The sequence below is a fragment of the Melitaea cinxia genome, chromosome 26 (genome assembly GCF_905220565.1).
Source record: "Melitaea cinxia chromosome 26, ilMelCinx1.1, whole genome shotgun sequence".
Taxonomy (NCBI): Eukaryota; Metazoa; Arthropoda; class Insecta; order Lepidoptera; family Nymphalidae; genus Melitaea; species Melitaea cinxia.
The window spans coordinates 7,624,237-7,649,546 of record NC_059419.1 but is presented as its reverse complement, the minus strand read 5'-3'; the positions used below and the strand labels follow the sequence as shown (position 1 = coordinate 7,649,546).

Genomic DNA, 25,310 nt, shown 5'->3' with positions numbered 1-25,310 from the left:
TGACATGTTCAAGTAGATAAAATACGTAAAATGTTACAAACCGTTTAGTATTACAAGTTAGCTCAAAAAATCTCTTTTGATTAATTTGATAGTCACTTGAAAAAAAATTATTTCAAACATTCAGTTACATTTTTTATTAATACTTTAATCTTCTTGCATGTTTTGAGTCTCGTGGTTTTAACGCTGACTAATTGACGGTAGGAAAACTCCATAGCCGCTGGTTTTAGAAATATTAATTTTCTGCAACTCTGGTTCCTTTTAAAAAGTAGGTGAACCAGATATAAATTAGATTAATGAAATGAAGCTGATGCTGTTTTTTACTGTTTACTTATACGGCAAAATCATTTAAAATTAATTAATAGTTAAGATGGTCGTGGGTGATGGTTATATGTGAGGTTTTATTTTACGAAACTTTGACAAAAATAGCCATTTCCGTCTTAAGTTTCTAAATGTGTTGAGGGATATGGATGCCTCAAAACTCTTTTTGAGATATTAGCTTTCAGAAAAATCATATATTATTCTGCTTTGTGTCATAATACATAGAACGATGATACAAAATAGGAGAGTAAAAAAGCCCCCCCCCCTTAGTATTATGCTGAAAGTGTGAAGCAAAAATATTATGGAAAATAAATATTATTTGTTTTTTTTTTTTTTTTTTTTTGTATATAATTAATAGGAATAATATAAAAATATAATTAGGTCAGCAAACAAGTCTAGGGCTCACCTGATGGTAAGCGATTACCGTAGCTTATAGTTGCCTGCAAGACTTGAGCGTCTCAAGCGCGTTGCCAACCCTATCCCCAATTTCCCTCCAGGTGCTCTGGTCACCTTAGAAAGCATACCCAATAAAAACATATACAATAGATAGATAATACATAGGTTCATAAATAAACAAAAAATAAAATAAATAAATAATAATACCTAAATAAAAAATTGTAACAAAAATGAATAAAAAACAGTAATTATTCATCAACACCGCCTTATATTATTACTATAAATTCAATATTCGTAAGATTTGAGTTCGCGAATTTTTTTTCAATGATCCACATATCATATCCACATAATAGTCACGGCTCTTCATTCAATTATCATTAAAACATAAAAAATAGTTTCAAAACAATAAAAAGTAACAAATAATTTTTTTTTTTTTTTTTTTTTTTTTTTTTAAATATATAGACTAGCGCTTGACTGCGATCTCACCTGAAGTCAAGTGAAGATGCAGCCTAAGGTGGTGCGCGCTTGCCTAGAAGATGCCTATTCACTCTTGATTTAAAGATACCTAAGTTATAGTTCGTTGGAAAAACGGAAGCCGGAAGGGCATTCCAAATTTTAGCGGTGCGAATTAGGAACGAGGAAGCAAATCGTTTAGTGAAACTTACGAGTGACGTTTAAATAAAAAGGTATGATGACATAGAAAATCACTAGCATTAGTGTTGAAAATGAAAGTATCAAATCTCTGTCCCGCTGCCAAAAACATTACATAACGGTCGTTCTGGTTCTTATACTGACCACTTAGCGAAACAATTACAACGAAAATGATACACTAAAATGTTTACGATCAATAAAATAATTTACGTTTCAAAGTTAAGGAACACTTTGTAAAATGAAACACATTTTCAGCGCCCTTTGTGTGTCATATTGTTTTGATTAATAGTTTGTCTATCTGAGGTGATGGTGATGCGTCATTGTCGACATATATTTTCCATTAGATAACAATAGTAACTTTAATGTATCTTTTAGTTATTTCTTTCTTTATTTTTTTTCATAAATATTCTGGGTTTTCCGCTAAAAATATTCATTACTGCTACGAAAATTTAAAAAATAATCTGAAAAAAAATGTCTGTATAGTAACTGTACGTAAATATAAACCGTTCTGGTTTAGTGATGCGTGTAGGCGTCTAAAACACCGACAGTTTGCAGGTTCGATTCCCACTTGGAATGGATATTTATAATATGTGCAAATATTTCTTTCCGCTTTGCTAGTCTGTCCTTGTGTATATCCCACCGTGTCTCCGAGAGCACGTTAAGCTGTTTGTCCCGATTGTTATCATATACACTTGATAGCGATTGTTGTATTGGCTAACGGAGTGTGGGACGTCCTCCGTTCCGCTAGACCGACGATCTACGTAAGAGTACTGGTGTAGGCTGGATGAGGATTGCGGTAAACGGGGATGTCTGGCGTGAACTTGGGGAGGCCTATACCTAGGCTGAACTGAACTAGCTTGTGCAGAATAAGGCAGAATTTGATTATTATGCTAGTAATCATTACAGTTAGTTTCGTCCTTCAAGGCGGTTATGATTCAGCGACCTAAGGATTCATTCGTTTTATGTATATATGTTTTAAAAAATATAGCGAGACATTGTGATATTAATAAATTATAATGAATTAAATTAAATCAATTTTATTTTATATAATAAAAAACAAGAGTTAGAATTCTATTTTTCTATCCTAAAAAATTAGAGTCGTTAAAGTGCACGGGCATGCGTTTCTTTAAGCTTAAAACACGTTCAACAAACATCAATTTGTAAACGCTCCTTATTTATTACTTCGAGAATGTTCTCCAGAAGTATTGTAAAAAACAAACGGAATGGTACAAATAGTTGTTTTTACATGTTACTCGTTCTACGTTTTATTGCTATCAATTTATACGTATAACAAATTTTGAGAATTTAAATATAATTTCATCATTGTATTTTGTGCGTTGTGTGGAATGCAATATAGGGTAAAACCGGGATAGATGCCTCACTTTTTGAAATAGCCACCTAATTTAAAAAATATGATTTTTATACGAATAATTTTTATTAATGTAGCTAGCTCAATCCTTTATGTTGAATTATGAATATTTTTTTTCAACCTAGCCAATGCAGATTAAGCAGAAATTAGCTTTTCGTGAACCCTTTTTTTGAGGATAGATGCCTACCTATATGGATAGTTGCCCCCACCATGAAAATAGTGAGTAGGATAGATGACCTTTAAACCGTGTAAACGAAAAACCCAAACCAAATGTTAGGTTAGGTTAGGTTAGTTCTACTCCTAAAACATCGATTGTTTCCAAGAAACATGGGCCATAGCAATGAAAAAAATTTTGTGTTTTTTTATATCTTTTAATTGTCATAATTAGAATATAATTTTTATATCACACAGATTACTATACCTAATTAAATTTTTAGAGCTTTTGTTTAACTAAAATATAAATTCTTAAGTTTCAACATGATATACACACACACATATATATATATATATATAAATTTAATTAAATTTTACAAGCATTTATTCAAAAAAGTATAAATTCTTAATTGTTGGTCTAAAATATTCATATCAAGTGTCAACATGCACATTGCACAATCATACTTTCTCATCGAAAGCTGACTGTAGGTTTTCTATAATCCAAGAACATACTCGAGCTCGCATTTCTTCCTTTCTTTTATAATTTCGTGGCATAGTTCTGCTAGAATCAGAAAAACATCCAAACATAAATATACGTAAATACATAAAAAATATAACAGACACAAAAAAAAATTATACATATAAACTTACTCTGTATATGGTGAATGAAGGGATAGATAAGGGCACCTATACCTCAAAAAATCAGGGCAACTATCCTTTGTGATTGGGATAGATGCCCACGTATTTTTTAAATAAATTATAAACAAAATAGCATCTATTTACAACTATATGCAGACTCAATGACCCAGTATATAGACGTGATAAAAAATATAACGGAATTTATTACTATTTATAAAATTATACAACCTTAAATACTAACCTTTAAAACTTTGACGTGTTTGTAAATTTCGCCACGGAGAAAATTACACACACGATCCAAACGCGTCCTTTTGCCACACGAATATCTGTGGATATCTGAGGGACGGGGTGACTTCGACTCCTACTTATGCGATTAATTTTTATTTGTGAGTTCGGGATATTAGGTTTTTAGAACATGAGGCATCTATCCCACTGCGGCATCTCTCCCGGTTTTACCATACATATGAACCGAAATAAAACGATGCAAATGTTCCACTGCTGGGGAAAGTCTTCGTCCATATATCCCTACTGATATTATTAATGTGAATGTAAGTTGTTTGTTACGCTTTAACGCGATAACTAAGTACTTAAGCCGATCGTCATTAAACTTTGTACACATATTCTTGGAAATATTAAAACTAACATAAGATAATTATTATATAAAAAAAAAATCATTGCGAGTAAGCTGTGGGTAAAAGCTAGTACGAGATAAATATAATTGTGTTTGCTCGCAAACAAAATGATACCGACTTCAATTGAATTGAAAAGTAATACGATGTAGGTAATCTAGAAAAAGTCAACCCACCAAAAACATTTTCAACACACTATTGACATTATATCCCCAGAATTTTGTTTATCTGGTATAATCCAAACCCAAGTTATGAGGGTTAAAAAAACGACGAAGCGCTTCGAGAAAAGATAGGTAGTGCTTTTCGTTTTTTCTTTGGGCTCGTCTTGGCGGGGGCACTACCGTGCCCCCAGATTAAACAAGCGTTATTCGCGATAGCTCGAAGAGTACTTGTCAAATCTCGATCAAAATGAAATGGGCTGTCCTATGACAGGCACCAGCTTCATATTAAAAAAGTGAATCATCATAATCGGTTCACCCAGTTAAAAAATATTTATTTATTTTATTTATTTACACTTTAATGTACACCAAACAAGAAATAAAATAAACAAGCAACATTAACAATAATTACTAGAAAAAAATGTACAAAAGGCGGTCTTATTGCTTAAAAGCAATCTCTTCCAGGCAACCTTAGGGCAAAGGAGATGATATAAAAATAATAATAATAATACACTTTATTGTACACCAAAAACAGTAATGATACATATCAAAGAAAGAAAAAAAAATATTGACAATATACTCATTAGGATATATTGACAGTGTAGGTACACATAAACTTTTTAAAAATTATGAGTTAATATACATAAAATACAGTCGAATTGAGAGCCTGTTTCTATTTTTTTGTTATTGTGTACCTGATTGCGAGCGTTTCTTATAATAAGGAATATATCCGCCGGTATATAGGTTCTATATATATATCCGGGTATAGGTTTCGATCTTTCTCCTACATGGAGAAGCCAATGTCCAGCAGTAGGGTGTTAAAAGTGGAAATGACTGCGTTTTAAAGTTATCTCCTGATATTCGTTTTGTCAAGTTTATTAAAATTGTATAAAAAATGGCAAATACATTAAGAAAACAAATTATTCCTGCAACGGTCGAACGGTCGGAACTGTCGAAAGTTTTGTAAGCTAAATTATGTACATAACCTCGAAAAATGTTCGAAATAGCCAATAATTTTTACCTAAACGTAGAGCCAGAATAAAAATGCTGATTTAAGATAATTTAGTCCGTAGATTGGTGATTCATACGCATCATATTTTCTAGTCAATTTTTTACTCTTAACGTTTACTATTTAATACATTTTTAAATAAGTTTATAAGAAGACAAAAGTATTTAAAAAAAATATTAGCACTAGAATTTTGTTAAGTAATTAACGTTGGTACATAATTTTCACAATCATATACCTACAATTCTAAGGGATAAATACTTAATATAAAGAACTGATATTACGAGAAATTACTAATCTGTCAAACAAAAATAAAAATTAACTTGGGGTGATTTTGTAGAATATTTTGAAATTCGAATTAATTTAGCTTATTTCCTTGAAACTCAATAATTTTTTTAACTATTTAAAATTGTTTAATGAAGCGTACTTGAGACCATCTACAGCCGTAATCAAGTATCAATTAACTACCGAAATTTTTTCAATATACGTACACAATGTTTAAGAAATTTATGACTATGTCTTCGTAATGACAAATCCTTTTTCTCACATCATAAGACGGTCGTCGTAGAGTACTGTTCGGTTCATTATCGAAGTATGTAAACTTAAAACGCACTGAATAAATGTTTCTAAACAAAGGCTATTTATATTAAACGATGTTTATGTTTCGGGTGTAAACGTTCTGGGAAACGCCGAGAAAAAAACCGCAAATATTTTAAAATAGAAAATTTGCATTCGAACTGTAGCAGTCATTGCTACAGTCATTTAATCAAATTTTTTATTTAATTTTATAAATAAACTGGTTAGCAAATTTTAATTTAAAAGTTTCCTATGCATATGTATATAAGGATCAAGATTGTCCACATTGGTAGACATTAACATGATATTTTATTAAGTATAATTCAGGCTCAGTGGATAAAAAATAATAATTGTAAAACAGTAAATAACAATGTGAATTGACGTGATGTAGTGCGATGAATACTCGTGACCGATTTAATGTGAGTGACAAATACCAGAAAGATACACGGCACAATGAAAAAACATAAAAGAGTAGGTATAATATTATAATGTAATGTATCTCAAGGCAGACAGCTAGACAGTATTTGATGTGATTCAGACGCGCAATATCGCCTGACGTGAATGATACGACATCATAAAATAAATTAAAGCCAAACAACAAAGTCACATTTTAGCTTTCTGTCATAGCGCGTAAAGCAAGAAACAATTTTTAGTAAGGATAAAGTAGGAAATTTCTTGCTTAAAATCTGAAAAAGTGCGACTAAGGAAGTAAATCCACTTTACAAATGGTCATAGCGATCGCATGACCGACCTTAACACACATCAGCCTATCGCAGTCTACTATTGGAAATAGGCCTCCACAAGTTTGCGCCAAAAATGGCGTGAACTCATGTGTTTTGCCCATAGTCACCACGCTGGGCAGGCGGGTTGGTGACCGCAGGGCTGACTTTGTCGCAACTAAGACGCTGCTGCCCGCCTTCGGTCTGTGTATTTCAAAGCCAGCAGTTGGATGGTAGTGAAACTGTGTTATCCCTTAATCACCTCTTGTGACACTCACGGGAAGACAGGGGGTGGCTATATTCCTTGCTGCTGTAACTTCACAGCCTGACTTAAAAAAAGTTAGAGCAAATCAAATAGCATGACTCTAGCAGTGTCCCTAAGTAAGGTTGCCAGTACTTATTGAAAGCGAAGTATTTACAATAGGGTTCTGTTGGCAACCTTACGTTAAAGTGTCCTAAAAATAAAAATCAGTCTCTTAAAGGTTAACATAAATATTGATACTTTACATAATATATATATATATATATATATATATATATATATATATATATATTATTTTTGTAATTTCGTCAGTCAGATAATTTGTCAGAGTCAGATTTTCAAGAAATTATATTTTTTCACGCCCCTGCTGAGTGTCACTCGATAAAAAATATATTTTAGGTGTATTGTAAATATTGTATCGACCGAAGACCAAAATATTTTAGAAATAGCATTTAATTATTTAAATTTAATAAAATTTATTTATGGTCAGCCGAAAAACCACTACAATAAAAACAATTTATAAGAAATTAATGTATTAACATTGACATATTACATTCATATAGCTGAAAAAATAAATCAACTAAACACACATAATTAGAGATAGCTAAAAAAGTACTCGTCAGATTTAGACCAAATTTAAATGACACCACACGATAAGCTGGTTTTCGGTAGTTTTCTTACTTTTGGCTTGATAAGAAAAATGTGGCAAGTGTAAACTGAACATTATTATAAGGAAACCTATGTGCAATCTTATATTTAAGATTGCACCTATAATAGGATTCCTTAGAATAGAATCAGCAGAATCTTATATTTAAGATTTTTTTAGTATCTTAATCTCATAATAAAAATACTGTGGTGAGTAAGGTAGGCAGGGCAGGGGTATGATAGCAACGCGCTTGCGATGCTTCTGGTGTTTCAGACATACCTGTAAGCTACACTAATAGCTTATCATCAAGTGAGACGTACGCTTGTTTGCCAACTTTGTTGTATAAAAAAATACAGGTTATTTAGAAATATCAACAAAATCAAGATATAAAATATCTTGTTTAAGTAAATGAATTTTATCCCATTTATTTGTATACATGATTACATTTCTGTTACATCATAAAGGTACTTCACCTTGCTTATCTGGATTTGTTTAGCAATGAGACTGTCTGTTATAACAGACAATTTCACAGTTACACAGTCAGACAGTTAGACAGTTAGACAGTCAGACAGACTGGTTATAACCAGTACTTTTATCAGATGACTAAATTGTATGTTTATTTTTTTTTAATCCACCACGTTGCTTGACTTGATGAGATGAGTTGGCAGATGATTTATCAATCTTTTTGGTTATGATATTAACTGGAATCGGTTTTGCTTACTTTAAGAGGCAAAGTGGAGAAACGCTCAAATATTAACGCTTACGTTAGACACACATTAATATTCGCTCTGAGTGGAAATCGAACCGGCGACCGGCGGTCTTTGTTAAATGTAGTCAACGCTACTCTAGAATAACCGTGTAAATATTGTAATATGTATTTGTATGAAAATATAAATAAGCAACATATATTTTAATTCTGTGATAAAGATTGATCAATTGACAAAGCTGTAGTAAATTGCTTACGCTTACGCTTTAAGCTTTACTTGATGAACGCTTAAACAATTTTGTTACATTTTGGGTAAAAAAACTATATAGCATCATATTTATGTTTTTTTTTTCTGGTTCCAGCTATTGCTCTTTGTATCACTTTGCTAAACTATTACTCTATTTGCCTGTGGTCGAAGTATGCCATATTTGTTTTCCATATAAATTTACCATTAAAAAAAGGACTCTACAACTAGACATTACACATAAACGATAGCTATTGTAATTCATTATTTTACCAAAGAACACCAAATACATATTTATAGCTGTTAACTTTGAATGAGTTCGATCTTACATATGTCATACACGACTCTGGTTGGCAAACATCGTCTAGTTATTTGTCTATCAAAATTAAAATAAACCGAAGTTTATCCGTCATATTATAACGTTTGTGTTATGATAATGGCAGTCTGGTCTAGAGCGAGATTTAAGACGTCATTTTTGATGAAATGTCAAAAAAACAAGTATTTACTTTTATTTACTTACTAGCTAACCCAACAGACGTTGTCCTGTTTTAACTATGAATATTGAATTCAAATTGGTATAATTATTAAAAAAATAATGAAATAAGTGTTATAATCAATCTTCTGTCAATTCTATGTCAAACGTCATAAGGTTACATTAAAAAGTTTGTACTGTCCAAAGCGTTAGAGTAGACTTAATTTTATATGGTAGTTAAGTATTCTTAGATTTTCCAATTTATGCGCAATTTTTTTTTTTCATATTAACCTTCTCCTGACAGCAACAAACACAACAAAAAAGAATTAGCGAAATCGGTCCAGCCGTTCACGCGTGACGGCATGACCAAGGGAAATAGGGATTAATTTTTTTATAAATAAAGATTATTTGTGTTGTATTCAAAAATGTTAAACAGCTGGGAAATAGATTTTTAGGTGTTCATAATTTTATAGTAATTATACAACTTTATTATATCTTTTATTTAATAACGCGAATCTTTCCTAATAATTAACTCAATAAATAGTTAATTATGAGTTTTATGGGACAAACATTTTTGCTTTAAAATTATTTCTTTTACTCAATTAGACGGTCGCCAGACATTTTAACGCTTCATAATTTTTCTTAGTTGTGAAGAAAATATTTAGTTCAGGGTTGCGAGTCGTAAATACATATAAATGTGTTATTATACTCATTTTTCGATATAAGTTGATTTCGTAAGAGAGTAAAAAAGTAATCGGGGCTGCATTTTCAACGTTTGTGTTTTCTTATAGTGTTAATAGGATACAGTTACTTTTTTAAATGTACTAATTTCATGTTCTCGGCTTCATTTTTTTTTTGAAACAAGATGAAATATGTTAAATAACAAACAATATGTTATTTAATTTTTTTATTTTGCGTTTTAACTATTTTATTTTGCGTTGGCGCAGTTCGTGGTGTCACTGCTTTCTGTTTCGCGGGTTGCGGGTTCAATTCCAGCCTGAGTCTGGGTGTAATATTTGTATTTCCACGCTTTTTACTTTGAATTGAATTATTCTCTTAATAACTTAAATTTTATTATAATTTTATTTTGAAGTAATTAATTATGATTGATTGTTCGATCTTCTACTACTGCAATATGAGGTCTTTGTAATTAAAAATTATTTTCTACTTCGACTAGCTATAAAAGCGTGATTTTTTTAGTTTTTTAAAACTATAATTTATTTTTTATTTTTTAGTTCGATTTTTCAATTAATTGTTTGCGGACATGGCATGCGCAGATTGCGCGCCAGCTTTATCTCTCTTACTTCCTTACAGAGGATCCACGAAAGAATTTATTAATTCTGATGGTCCTAATAAAGATATTGGGAAACTGTTATTGAATTATTGTATTGTAATCGGTCCTTGATACGTGTGCAAAGTATTAAATTGATCAAACTTCTGGAAATTGGTGAAAACAATGCTCAAAGATTCCATTACATACATACGTACATACAACCCAAGCTAATAAAAAGCGTGGTAAAAATGCCTTACTGCGAATGAAATAATAAGTACGTATAGCTAGTTCAATATAATGTTGTTTATATAATTACCAAATATATCTTATCAATTAATTATTATTATTATCTATATCAATAAATAAAATTGGAGTGCCTGTTTGTAATTTTAAAATAACCGCTTTTTTACTAAATGCATATGACAGATGAACTGAACTTTTTTCGTTAAATTCCACGCAGATGAAGTCGCGGGCACAGCTAGTTCTTATTAAAAAAAAATATATTCCTAATGAATTTTTGTTCATAAATTCGAAAAATATTCAATATTCTTACGCTGTGATGATAAATCGCTGACAGCTCCTGTGAAATGTACATATCTGTGACAGATTACACTCATTTTAAGCCAAGAGTGTTGACCTATTTTAAATATTTATTATTGTTGTGCTGATGGAATTAATACGCATTCAGTCTGTAACATCTCACTGCTTAGCATAGGCCTCTTTTTTCGTGTAGGGGAATAATTGGAGCTTAATACGTAAGATGTAAGTGGAGTATGGTGTAAACCAATAGTGCAAGATGCGTAGTAGGCGTAAGGAGGCATTTGAAGACATCAATACTTCTAAATAACTAAAATTGTTTCGAGATTGAAATTTAAAAATGATAGTTATAAGATTTAGGGTATTTCAGACCATAAGTATTGGAGATCTAAAATAATCTACGGTAAGTATTTTGCAAGGTAAATTTTAATTGTAATTTTGTAGATTGTATGTCTGTGGTTAGATCAAGAAGCAAGTTATCTAAATTAAAATCTTACGTTTTACTTAATCTACGTGTCAACGGGGCTTTTATTTTCAAATTAAACGAAACAAGAAGAGAACGGTAGTTAATTTTACACAATTTTTAATTTTACATAATTTTTAATAAAAATGGCCGCTTTAATGAAAATAGTGGATACATTACACCAATATGAAATATGTTTAGTCATAACAATGTATTTTAAGTACACGCACAAGAAAATACACTAAAACAATTCCCAATGCAACTGTGAACTGCTGGTCACTGTATTTTAACCACATTGCTATTAGTAACTTCTTATGTAAGTGATTTTATGTTCTTAATGGGAAATTAGTATTCTTTAAACCTTCGATAAAAACAAAAATTAATCATTACATAGTATAAATAAAGTCGCTTCTCGATGTCTGTATGCTTAGATCTTTAAAACTACGCAACGGATTTTGATGCGGTTTTATTTAGTAAATAGAGTGATTCCAGGGGAAGGTTTATATGTCTAATTCGAGCATAATATACTCGTAGTAGGGGAACACTCACAGTTTTTGCACCCGTGCGAAGCCGGGGCGGGTCGCTAGTACTATATAATTATGAAAGAGATAACGCACACTGGAAACGTATTTTTTTAATTCTATTTTAAAATTACATATGTATATAAGTACTCGTATAAAGTGTAATATTTGACTAATGAAAACAAAAACCTATTTATTTTATTGAATTTCTAAACGACAATCCTTTTCCTATACTATTCAAACATGGCTTCGTCGAACAGAATATAAAAAACGAAATTTTCATTTTCAGTATTATAAACAGGAAACCATTTTGAGTAATTAAATAAACAAAGTCAGTTTCATAAATAGTTATCTGGTAATCAGCCTTGGCACCTCTTCGATTTCATCACATAAGTACATAACTATAAATATACTATAAGTACATATACACACTGTTTGTTTGTGTTTATATCTCTACCTACGTGATGTGGGTCAAGTTTGATGGTGTTAGAATACCCATGGAGAGTGTGGTATTTTATTATAAATAAAGAGTTTATTATTTACTTTGATTTAGATACTGGAAATGTTAATGTTAGTTTTGTGTATTATGTAAGAACGTGTGGTATTTGCTATAGGATTTTGTTTTATTGTGTATGAAGATTCTGTCGATCAAGATGTCTGTGCGTGTAAGTGTACGCGTGTGTGCGTGCATGTCTGTGTGTGTGTCTCTGTGTGAATGTGTCTGTTTTTCTTTCCCTATTTTAACAAGAGTATTTTGCATTTTAAATCGAATTTATCGTTTGTTTTACTTTCACAGATTGAAATCTTTCTAGTTCTTTATAGTTTTAAAGCCAAAATGAAAGCAAATAGACGAAAATATATGATTTTTTCGCCAACCACGGAATCATTACAGTCAATCTTTTAGCATGGTTGAATGCCATTAAGAAAATAATTGAACACTCTTTCATGTATCTGCACTTAACTGCCCACTCGCTGACCATCTACCACCATTGTGTTTTCAACAGCACGCTATTATATCGTAATATTTTTAGTGCTCTTAGCTAAGTAATGGCTAAACTAGTCAAATTTATAGCAATAAGAAGTCAGAACCGTTAAACGGCTTCTTGAAAAAGTCGCTATCGAAAATAGGTTTTAAAAGGTTTTTTTTTTTTTAAATTAACATTGTCCATAATCTTTTATTAATGAGTAACATAAATAAAATTGAACAGAATTTTTAATTAAAGTTAAGTTCATTTGGACAGTTTCGGACTTTGGAGGTGGATTAGGGAGTAATTGGACGCTAAATTGGTAAAATAATGATTATTTTAATTCTAACTTAGGAATTAACTTAGTAGGGAGGATAGTAGGGATGAAAACATACAGAAAAATAGTATAATAATAGAGTACTTACGCTCCATAAAAAAATACTCAATTTGAACTGCTCCGGAATGAAAGTGTGAATTTTACGGCGTTCTACATAAAATTATATAATATAGCGATCGTTACTCATAGTAGGGAATATATCCGCCAACCCGCAATATTACAGGCTGAAGCGTAGCTACATAACATTATGCGTTTTTTCACAACGCAGAACAGATTTTTTACCAAATAATTTTTGCTACACAAATGATATTTTACCAAAAATAAAAACCATTTACTTAATTATGATCGAAAAAATATTAAAAGTAAAGGTATAATAAATATCCTTAGAACTACTAACGAGTTCGTATAAAGCATCTGATTTCGGAAATAAAAGATTTATTTTCCTGGAGATGTAAGTCTCTAAGTTGTATGATTGGGTTTTCATTATATTTCTTTCATACACCACTTCAATATATACTTTGTGCTGATCAGTCTCAAGCGCTAAAATAATGTCTTCTAAATTAGCGAGGCCTTGACTGTTTACTTTGATCTTTATTACTTAAGGTTTCCCATCCGCACCGTTAAATGTCGGAACGATTCGAGATTTATATTAGTTTGATGTATTGAACATTTTATTAAAAACTAGTTCTTGGCGATTCGAAAAGAAAATATCGGTAGTAGATACATATGCTTATGGTTTAACTTAAAAATCAGAGCTTCTGAATACTTAAACCTTTTACTTTACAATCTCAGGTGTAGTATTTAGATAGTATATAGATTATTAAAGTGCTGAAACAAGCGATTTTAACCGACATCCAAAAAAGGAGGATGTTCTAAATTCGACTGTATTTTTTTAATGTATACCTCAGAATTTCTTACGGAGTACCCATTTCGATGATTCCTTATTTAATCGAAGGATGGCGCTTGTCATATGTTCCAAATTTAATCTAGGTGTGACAAGTACTTTCAAAGCTATATTTAATAATGCGTATTTACTTGACTATTGTTTCGTCGAGCTACGTTGTATTAAGTCGTTTTTTTTTTTGTTTACGAGCAAATACAATTAAGTATTTGCTGAAAAATGATAATGGACTTTTATACAAACTCCAAACACACAACCTTATTTGATCTCCTTAGATGACACAACTTTTTACTGAGTGTACCGATTTTGATGATTCTTGTTTTAATTGAAAGCTGGTACTTGTGCTTTGGTATAATTTAAATTTGATCGAGGCATTATGATTACTTTTTGAATAACCTTTGATAACCTGTACTTACTCGTCTGTTTTTTCGTCTACCTAGATTGTATATATGACTTAAAGACGTCATTGAAGTCGTTTTTTTAGTTTGTGAGCAAACACAAAATATTTGCTATCAAAAAAAAATAGATAAAATAATTGTGTTTGCTCGCAAACGAAAAAAAAACCGACTTCAATTACATCGACAAGTAATACAACGTAGATCGACGAAAAAATAGTCAAGTAAAAACGCATTATTAGATATAACTCGAAAAGTAGTTGTTAGATCTCAAATAAATTTAAATGGGACCAATTGGCACACACCACCTTTCGATTAAAATAAAATTTGTCGAAATCGGTCTACCCGGTCAAAAGTTCTGATGTAACAGACATAAAAAAAAATAAAAAAATACAGTCGAATTGAGAACCTCCTCCTTTTTTGGAAGTCGGTTAAAAAATGGTTAATGGACTTTCATACAAAATTCAGTACATTGTATGATCTCCTTAGATGTGAAATTATTTGCCTGTTAGGTAAGAGTTACACTAAAAACATAAATATATGAAAAAGTCTTGAAAAGTTTAGGTTCTCGTAGAGTGATAATTTCAGCCAAGAGAAGATACACTTTAAGTAGAAGGTTTAGACCGTTTTTTGTATCGGTTTCTGAACCCGTTTTAATATCAAACTCAATCGATGGTTTTTTTAGTTGCTTGGACTGTTCCAATCTACTCATCAAAAGGGGTCTTCAAAAAAGGAGGAGGTTATCTATTCCACTGTATTTTTACGTGTATTGACATTGCGAATCTGATTAGGATTTTTTTTGTCGATTGAAAAAATCTTGGTGATTTGGCCGCCCCCTTTCATGTATCACCCGGGGCCATTCTCAGGGCAATTCATATCACCAGGGCCTCCCGACACCTCCCACGACACCCCCCTCGACACCCATTCACTGTATTAGTATATTTCTTATATTTAATTATATAAGAAATATACTAATATATATACTTGCTCTACATGTTGTCATATTTTAAATAAATGTATGTACAAGTATTACACATCTATTTGTAACACCCATGCTCAGACAGGAATCGACCCTAGAGCTCTGGTCTAGAAAGCAGGGCAACTAAATATTAAAGGGGGCATATTTTTTACTTATGAGTTAGAATTTGATGTTTCATAGTCTACACTGTTTCTATTTTCATGAACTAGTCTTGTAACAATAATTTATTAAATCGGTCAAGTAGTTACCAAAATCAGATCAATCAAACAAACATAAAAATAAACAAATAAAATCATTCTCTTCCTTATAATAAAATTGATTAAGGGGTTGAACTAAAAGTTTTAATAGAACAAAAAATGTTTTAAAATGTCTTTGTAAATCGAACGATATAAAGAAATAACTGTGCAGTAAAATATGAACGTTATGATATATGTTCGAACTGGCATTGAACCCGTAACCGAAAAGATGTATGTACAATGAAACGACGATAAACTGAGAGATATATTTGACGTCATTTGTAAAACTAAATACACACTGTGCGTGTGGATCAGTCAAAATAAACCAATTTAAATGTGTGATAGATTTTGATTGGACTGTTTTAGCTTTCGTCTATAAGTGATTTGTTTATGATGCGTCATTATTGTATTTACAACATATTTAAATTTAAAAATAATTATGTCCAATCATTCAGAAATGAATATCCAAACATAATAACATAAAGATTAAAATTATTTCATAATTTTAAAGCTCATAAGAAATAATTAAATAAAATAATTGATTAGCTTGCAAACGAAAAATCCCGACTTTAATTACATCGACAAGGAATAAAAACAGTCACACAAATAGGCATTATTAGAGATCACTCATAAAATACTCGTCAAATCTCAATCAAATTTAAATGGGACTACAGGAAAAGTACTTTTCGCTAAAAAAAGAATCTCCAAAATCGGTACATCCAGTAAAAAGCTATGACATAACACAAAGAAATACAATCGAATTAAGAACCTCCTCCATTTTGAAGTCGATTAAAGACATAACATAGCATATTATCATTTTCAAAGTCGGTTAACAAACTATTTGACGTAAAGTTACAATGTTTGTGTTAAAGAAAAATATGAACTATTTCTGACGCCAGCGTCATAAAACACAGGAATCTCGAAGATATATCTGCCTTGTTCAGTTTTAGATGTGTTGATAGATTTAATATCACCTGCTGTTAGCCCTTTGATTGTTTGTATAAATTTACAACGACAAATAATACAAAAAAGTACGTCAAAAAATAATAATTAAACACGAATTATTAGGGAGAACTCAATAACGCAATGGTGAGGGGGCACATGAGTTCACGCCAAAAATGGCGTGAACTCATGTGTGTTTTCCATAGTCACCACGCTGGGCAGGCGGGTTGGTGACCGCAGGGCTGGCTTTGTCGCACCGAAGACGCTGCTGCCCGTCTTCGGCCAGTGTATTTCAAAGCCAGCAGTTAGATGGTTATCCCGCCATCGGTCGGCTATTTAAGTTCCATGGTGGTAGTGGAACTGTGTTGTCCCTTAGTTTGAAAGATGAACAGGAATTAATGTCTTAGCTGTTTTAAGCGATGTCTCTTAATTTTTTTTTTATTAATTATAAATTGTATTTGTTTTTTTTGTGATTTTTTAAACTTATTTATCTGAATTTCGGTAAAATTCAGATAAGTTAATATTTTTTAATATTATCGCAATTAATGAATTAAGATCTCTTGTTGAAAGTAAAAAAAAAATTCGTTATGATCATACGAAGACACTTTAAGATGAAAGTCCGAAACATTACTACGCAAATGTCTAGACCACATCAAAGTAAAGAATGGTAATGGTAAGTATTAGTGATATCAGCCGCATTGACTTGTGATGTTCGCTAGTTTGATTATCATTGAAAAACAATATAATAAAAATCCTATTTCTTACTGGTATATTCAGAAGGTCGGTTATTTTGGCTTTTTATTAATGAAAAGACAATTTAATACGAGTCAGACATTCACGGAATGGGTTATGCATCACTATAAAGTTTAACAAATACATGTCCCCTGAGATAAAAGATTAAGTAAATAAAATATTAAGTTACATATTAACATGGCATAGGAAAATAAAATATTAGGTTCTGAATGAAAGAGTAGCAGTAGTTTTCTCATCTCCTGCTCTAGAGAGTAAGAAAAGTGATCGATTCTGGCTATTATCTACATACTAAATTGTCACTCAAGGTAAGAGAATTATAGAGTCGTGTATCGATGGAGCAGTGAATTAAGCTTGAACACTTTTCCCAACTAAAAAATAGATCTCTGGTCAGCAGTAGCAGGGTGATTCAATTCAGTTCAGTTGTCTTAGGATTCTATTGGTACTCTTAGGTACGGATCTCTAAAGAATAAAGTAGGCCAAGACATACTTCAATACTTGTCTGCAGCGGCAAATAAGACAGGACAAAGGGAGATAATAGGTTAGCGAGAGCCACCCTCGTTAGAACGTGACTTTTTTATTCATGACTTTGCCCTTTGTTTTTGACGATAAAATTAGTCGTAATGTAATTAACTGGGCAAATGGCTAGCATTGCTAACAATAATTTAGTTTTAAATTAGGCGAGTTTTGTTCTTTCTAATTAATAAAGACCACTATCTAATCTTTCAATAAAAAATACTAGGGAATATATCTCGCCAGCCAGCAGTAGTGTACCATGGAGGATTAAGCTGTTATCCTTCTCCTACATAGAGATAATTACATGAAGGTATCTTAGGCAGATTTAAGTTTTCAACATTTTCTTTCTACCTACTTCTCTGCTTCTTGATCTCTGTCTATATGCTGGTTAGTGATGACCGCTGTTTTATGCGACAACAACAAGCTTTTTCCGTCATTAAAACCACACAGTTTACCTGCAGAGTGTGTGGCAGAGGCTACCGCTCACGAATCGCCTTATTCAGTCACGAAAAGAGCTGTGTAATTAACTCACGCTGACACAGTTTAAATCGTCTGCAACAGACGGACTAAGGCCAATGATGATGATGATGAGTTATTTGACAGTTTTGATTTTTTTTTGATGTATAATTAAATTTTAAATTTTTAAATAATTAAATTTTTTTATTAATAAAAAATATTGTTTAGAAGGTCCTATTTACAAAAATTATAAGATGATCTTGATATGTAAGCAACTCTACCGATAGACGATACTAAGGTTATAAATTAAGGTTTTGTTTATTTTACCAAATATTTTAATTTCCTTTGAGACAGATTTTTAATTTAGATTGAACTTCTTACCATTTGAATCTTCCTGATTTTAAGACCCGCGATTTATAACTGCATGTATAAGATTAAATAATTGATATAATTTTATTGATTAAGTGTGAGTCCCCAGCGAAAAATAAGCCAATGACTACACATTTTAGAACAAAAACTTTTTATTTTGCCGAATAAGATTTAAGGACTGTTTGTTTAAAGCATCTGACAAGTGTCAATGTGTGCAATATTACAAAATATACAGTGTACGAAATCTTAAAATAATAACATTAGTACGATACATACAATAAATTACATACATAGCTACATAAAATAGATAAACCATAAGTACATATAATAGTCATGCAGAATGCGTATGTTACGAGTAAGGCGCGCTGTTTTCGTTGTGGCTTAAACCGGGCTATGTCCGCATTACACATTCCTCGATAAATTCTTCGATTTTTGTTTGATTGATTTAGTCAAACGCCACTGTCAATTCTGAAACAAAATTTTCTGGACTTTGTAACAATGATATAATGTGATATTAATATATTGTCAATTGGTTAGTAAAGTTGTCTGTGTTTTGCAGTAGAGTATTTACATATTTTTTTTGTACAATTAGATCAACAAACAATACATCACGTGATGGTAAGCGATTACCGTAGCTTACAAACACCTGCAAGACCAGAATCATTGCAAGCGCGTTGCCGACCCTACCCCTGAATCCTCCCAGGACCTCTAGTCATATTACTCACAACAGTAATACAATACTGCTTGAAAGCAGTATTAAGGTACTTCCCAAGTCGGGCTGCGCCAGATTTTGGGGAGGATATTTCCTGCTGTGGCCTATCTCAGTTAATGAATGATGAAGAAAATCAACACACTAATTATTTTGTGATTTAGTATTACACTATAGTCAGTTCAGTGTTCTCTTATACTATTGTATGTCGTATATTTATTCCAATATAGTAATATTTTTGTATAGAAGTAAAAACAGAGTATATTTATACTATGATATTGTTATATTTGTTTGTAGTTTGTTGCTTAGTAAAGAGGTGTATCAAACCAATGGTAGATAGATAAAAGATGTAGTAATACGCAATATGTTATATAAATATTTAGTACCTGGGTGACCGAGCCCAGCTCGGTATTTTTAATAAATCGTGAAGGATTAGTAGTAGAAGAGAGAGTTAAAATGATTCGCTGCCGGTTTGGGTGAAGTCTTTTTAACCGACTTAAAAAAAGGAGGAGGTTACTCAATTCGGCTGAAGGAAACTCAATATATATATATATCGCACCTTCGGTGCAACAAAGTCACAATTCAGGACACTTTTTTTGTTATGTCTTTTATTAGGACTTTTTGATAATTTATTATAAGATTTTTAAACTATAGCAAAGAAAGTAAACTATTAATTTTATAAAGATTTAAAACCTACTATATATAGTAATCCAGAAATGAGTAAGTAAAAGCGAAAAAAAAAAAATTAAAAGTCCTCTCCTGTAAAATTAAGAAATGAGCTGTTTTGATTGTGTTGCACCGAAGGTGCGATATATATATATCACTACATAGTATAAAACAAAGTCGCTTTCTCTGTCCCTATGTCCCTATGTATGCTTAAATCTTTAAAACTACGCAACGGATTTTGATGCGGTTTTTTTTAATAGATAGAGTGATTAAAGAGGAAGGTTTATATGTATAATAACATCCATTAAATAGAGGAGAAATACTGTTATTTTTGAGGTTTCTAATGTGATGTCGTAAATAATTACATTTTTCCGCTCACATTGCAAACGCAGCCTGAACCCTACGAGATTTATCAAAATGATGTACTAAGTATTATACACATTGAAAAGTTCTACAGAAAGCTCCGCTATGGTATATGTCTATCTCTTATGGATATCCCACAATAACATTTTTTTGTCATTTACTTTTTACGACAAGTAATGGCTAATTTTCAAAGCGATTTTAACCAATTAAATACCTTAAATACATTGTTGATTTAATATAGATCTATATGGCACTTTACAGCATATGATTTAAATGAATATTTTTGAAGATATTATAGATTGAAAAATTGCGATACGTAGCGTTTGCTGCAGTTCCGGCCGGCTTTTACTCTAAAGTTAACGCGTGCGGGCCACGGGAAGTAATGAATAAATCAAAACTACTGGATTGATTTTAATCATTTTTCAGTGAATGACATAGGCTAAATTATATTTTATACCCATGCGAAGCCGGAGCGGGTCGCTAGTATATATATATTTTAATGTATGTTCGGGGCTAACTTCGTCGTTTATGAAAAGATTTTGATAATTTTTTTTGGTGGAAAGGAGATATCCCAGGTGTGATAGCATGATAAGGAAACCAGGATCTGATGATGGGATCCTAGAGAAATCGAGGGAAACTTTCGAAAATCCGCATAACTTTACATTAACTACATAATACTTAACATACTACTGTGTGTACTGATTTTGATGATTTTTAACTTAATCGAAAGCCGATGTTTATTGTATCTTATATGTGTATTGTATATGATTAATAATTAATTAACGCAAAATAAAAATAAAAAAATAACGATAAATTAAAAATTGATACAAAAGACACAATTACAACGCTTCAGCCTGTAATATCCCACTACTGGGCATAGGCCTCTTTCCCCATGTAGGAGAAGGATCAGAGCTTAATCCACCACGCTACTCCAATGCGGGTTGGCGGATATATTCCCTACTAAGCGAGTAACGATCGCTATCAGGTGTACATGATAACAACCGGGGCCGACGGCTTAACGTGCTCTCCGAGGCACGGTTGGGAGACCCCAAGCAGACACCTGTATGCCCAATACAAATGTTTGTCACGTGCGGGGATCGAACCCTCAACCGCCAGCGCAACAGGTACAATCCATGGCGTAACCGTTGCGCCAACGCATGTCACACACAATTACAAGATTTAGAGTAATTGTTTCTCAAAACTGACAGGCGCTCCAACAAATCGTGTTTTTTTCTGAAAATCATATTTAAATACGAATTACGTTATTTATAAAATATGAATAATATTTTTTTAAATAATAAAAAATATAAATAAATATGAAAAATCAAAAATAAACAATAATTAAAAAATAATAATGTTAAAATATGAATAATATTTTTCGATTTACCGACATAATAATAAAATATAAGAACTGCCTATTTAAATAAAAAATAACAACTGCAATTAGAAAAAAAAAAGAAAAAATAATTGATCAGGGACATGGGGATTTGAACCATGATCTTCTCGGTTGATCCCGACCGGCCGATTTCCCACCGAGCTATTACAACTAAATTGACAGTTGCGACATTTACCTTCGTATTCTAACGATATTTTTCACTCCCTAAAAACAGGGATAAAACGACATTTTCTAAAAATGAATCCTAGCTAGATGGATTTATCTCCCCCGAAACCTCCTATATACTAAATTTTATAAAAATCGTTGGAGCCGTTTCCGAGATTCAGATTATATATATACATATATATATACAAGAATTGCTCGTTTAATAGTATAAGATAAGATACTCCATTAATATAAATCGAATTTTAAATTTTCTTTGTTAAGAGTATCCATTTTTATTTTAGAACAAGACTGATTTTATAGTTCATTTATTCTTATTTGGTTACTAGCTGACTCGGTAAACGTTGTCTTAAAAAATAAATAATTTATCTAAAAAATAAAAAAAATAGGGGTGGACTACGCTTAACATTTAGGGGGATGAAAAATAGATGTTGTTCGATTCTCAGACCAAACTAATATGCACAAAAAATTTCATGAGAATCGGTCTAGCCGTTTTGGAGGAGTTTAACTACAAACACAGCGACACGAGAATTTTATATATTAGATAATTTAAAAGCAAAAAAATGGTCATATAGTGATAAGAAAGTCTTCGAAAGATCATGTTTAATTTATACGGATACCCTCCCTTTTTATTTCTCACAGTCCCTAGGAACGCAAAGGATGTAAAAGACGGGTTATTTAAGGTCATCTGTAGCTGGGGAATTCCCTGGAGAGTGACATCTGCGTAAAATAGGTTTCTTATGTGTTCCGTTCATAGGGGTGATGTTATGTCTACCTCTATAGTGAATAAGGGTTGAAGTATAATAAAAAAAAAAGTTGAAAATATAAAATATACGTGAGTGGCCGCGGTTTAATCTAACAACATAGAATTTTCAAGTATGTTTCATTGTTTGAGGTAAAGAAGACTATTTTTTATACAAATAGTTCAAAAAAAATCCGCATCCAGCCTACCCTGGCAAACATACGTAGTCTAGCGGGCCAGAGGACGTCCCACACTGCGTCTGCCAATACGCAGTCTCCACTTCAGGACACGTCTGATCCAACGTCCATCGGTCCTGCGAAACAGCTGACCAGCCCACTTCAACTTGTTAATTCTGTGGGCTACGTCAGTTACTTTCGTTCTCTCGCAGATAGTCTTATTTCTAATCTAATCTTTGAGAGAAACCCCAAGTTAATTCCAATGCTTGAAGACAAAAGACGACACTCGACTCTGAGGAACGGACAGGTTGCGTACTTTAGGAAAATTTGATTGTTGCTTCTTGACGCTACAGTTAAGCTTGGTGTTATTTTCTAATATCTTAGCATAACGCTGTCAAACTGAACTACGGGTGTTCAGTAGTAAGAAATAGTTTGGCGAAGTCATTAATTTACTGTAACAATGAAATTATTCTGACACACGTCCATTAAAGTGTCAACAATGTGAAAAACATTTGTGTTGCTTTTTTATCGTGTTCAATTTACAGAGATTATATAAAAACATTATTAAATCTGGTTTTAATTCTGGTTGTAGATATAGAATTATTATGACTCTCTATCTATTCATGATTTGGAAAAAGACAATTTTTTTACACTTGTTTCTTTTTAGACCATTACTAACGTATGGAAATTATATATTTAGAAAAAATAATATAACGAATATTTATTATTTTTCTTTTAAATCCGATTAGTAGATTCGTCGCGAAAAAATAACAGGTAATAAAACACGTCAACAGGAAAATTCTGTCTGAAGATAGTCTGTAAGAGATTCTGTTTTAGGTACATCGTATCAGGACAGTATTTTATTTTGATTTTGTTGATTCGTAACTTTTTACTGAGTGTTGCGATTTTGATGATTGTTGTTTTACTCTAAGGCTGATGCTTTTCGTGTGGTTCTATTTATTAAACTTAAACGAGATTTGACAAGCAGTTTTAGAATAACATGTATTATAATTTGTCAATGTAAATTAAAGTATTTTTTTTTTGTTTTAAAACAAACAATAAGATAATTGATCTTTATACAATTAATTATGTTTCATAACTTTTATTATCACTCATCTATCATTCATTACTATTACGAGTCATTAATTGCGGTTTCATCTGAGTTGACATTTATGGCTGACATGATATTTCGTAGCGTATTTTACTTCTGGACATGTATTTATCTTATGATAAAAATAGCGTTAATTTAAATAAATTGTGTCATATGATAATAGTTTTTTTTTTGTAAAGTTATGAATAATCCCTTTTACATAAAACCGAATTTTATATTCCGGACGATGAAAACGATTTCTATCAATTACAAAAACGTCGTCTTGAGACGATTAAAGTTTTAATGAAATTGCAGTAGCAATATTATAAAATTGGTAAAAATAATTAAATAAACTTTCAAAACATATTACAACCAAATAGAAAGTATGAGTTTAATTAGCCATATTTAGAAAGCCTAAACTAATAAAATAAAACCAAGCCGATTAAAATTTAATCAAAATCCTATAACGAGATAGTATAGCATTAGAGAAATTCCAACTAAAACAGCGGTATAAGCGCGTTGACGTTGGTATTAGATAGTATTTTTTTTATAGATAGACTATGAAAAAAAAAATTATGGATAAAATAATTTAAAACCTGAGACATTATAATGAGATATGCCTGAATATTGCTACTCTCAAAATTAAAAATATTAACTTTAAATTATAACTTAATAAGTTTTCATTAAAAATACTAATTCAAAATTAAATGAAATAAAGAAAAATTACCTTAAAAGAAATAAATATCACTTCAACACACAAATCCGAACAGATTAACAAAACAAAACTCAAGCACTCACTGAAACCATTAGAACATTTCATAACATTTATAAGCCTTGTTGAACATGATTACTTTCTAACCGACACCGCGACCACAGTGTTTAATTTCAGAAAGCAAATAAAACAGTTTTCACTCAAGAAATCAGCACAGAAGCTTAGTTGGAAGACATCAAATTGAACGAGGTACGTTATCTTGAGCATCGCGATTTCAACTGGCTAAAATTAACATTGTTGATCGTATGCAGCGCAGGGCTGCCTGTTTTTGTTTTAAATATTATTATATTATACATGCGTGATTTGAAATGATATGCTTGAATTTCAGTATATTACAAGTGCTTTTTTTTAATTGGTGTTTTAAATTTAGATACAGTGATTCATACTATATAATAAAATTACGCGATGAAAAATCTCTACATATACGCTAATGTTTCTGATGCAAGTTTCTATATTTTCTATAACTAAATAGTAGTGATGTGATTGGGATATAATACAAAGAATTATTTAATTTTAAAATTAATAAGAATTAAGTAAAAATTATTAGAACCAACCGTAATTTGTATGTACGAATAAGTGTTCAAATAGAAAAGGTGATTTTTTTTAAATAAACAATGTAAGCCTTTTACATCTTGTACGAAAACTGTAGT

The 25,310-nt window shown here is 31.4% G+C and overlaps 1 protein-coding gene across 1 annotated transcript in view; it reads right to left on the bottom strand.

Annotated features, from left to right (window-relative positions):
• The window catches only part of LOC123666635, a 74,735-nt gene extending 49,861 nt beyond the window's left edge, over positions 1-24,874 (bottom strand). Inside the window, exon 1 of the mRNA XM_045600727.1 lies at positions 24,616-24,874. Within this exon, the coding sequence (XP_045456683.1) occupies positions 24,616-24,708 (93 nt within the window). The 5' untranslated portion in view covers positions 24,709-24,874. The remainder of the gene's footprint in view (positions 1-24,615) is intronic.
• Positions 24,875-25,310: the final 436 nt, after the last annotated feature.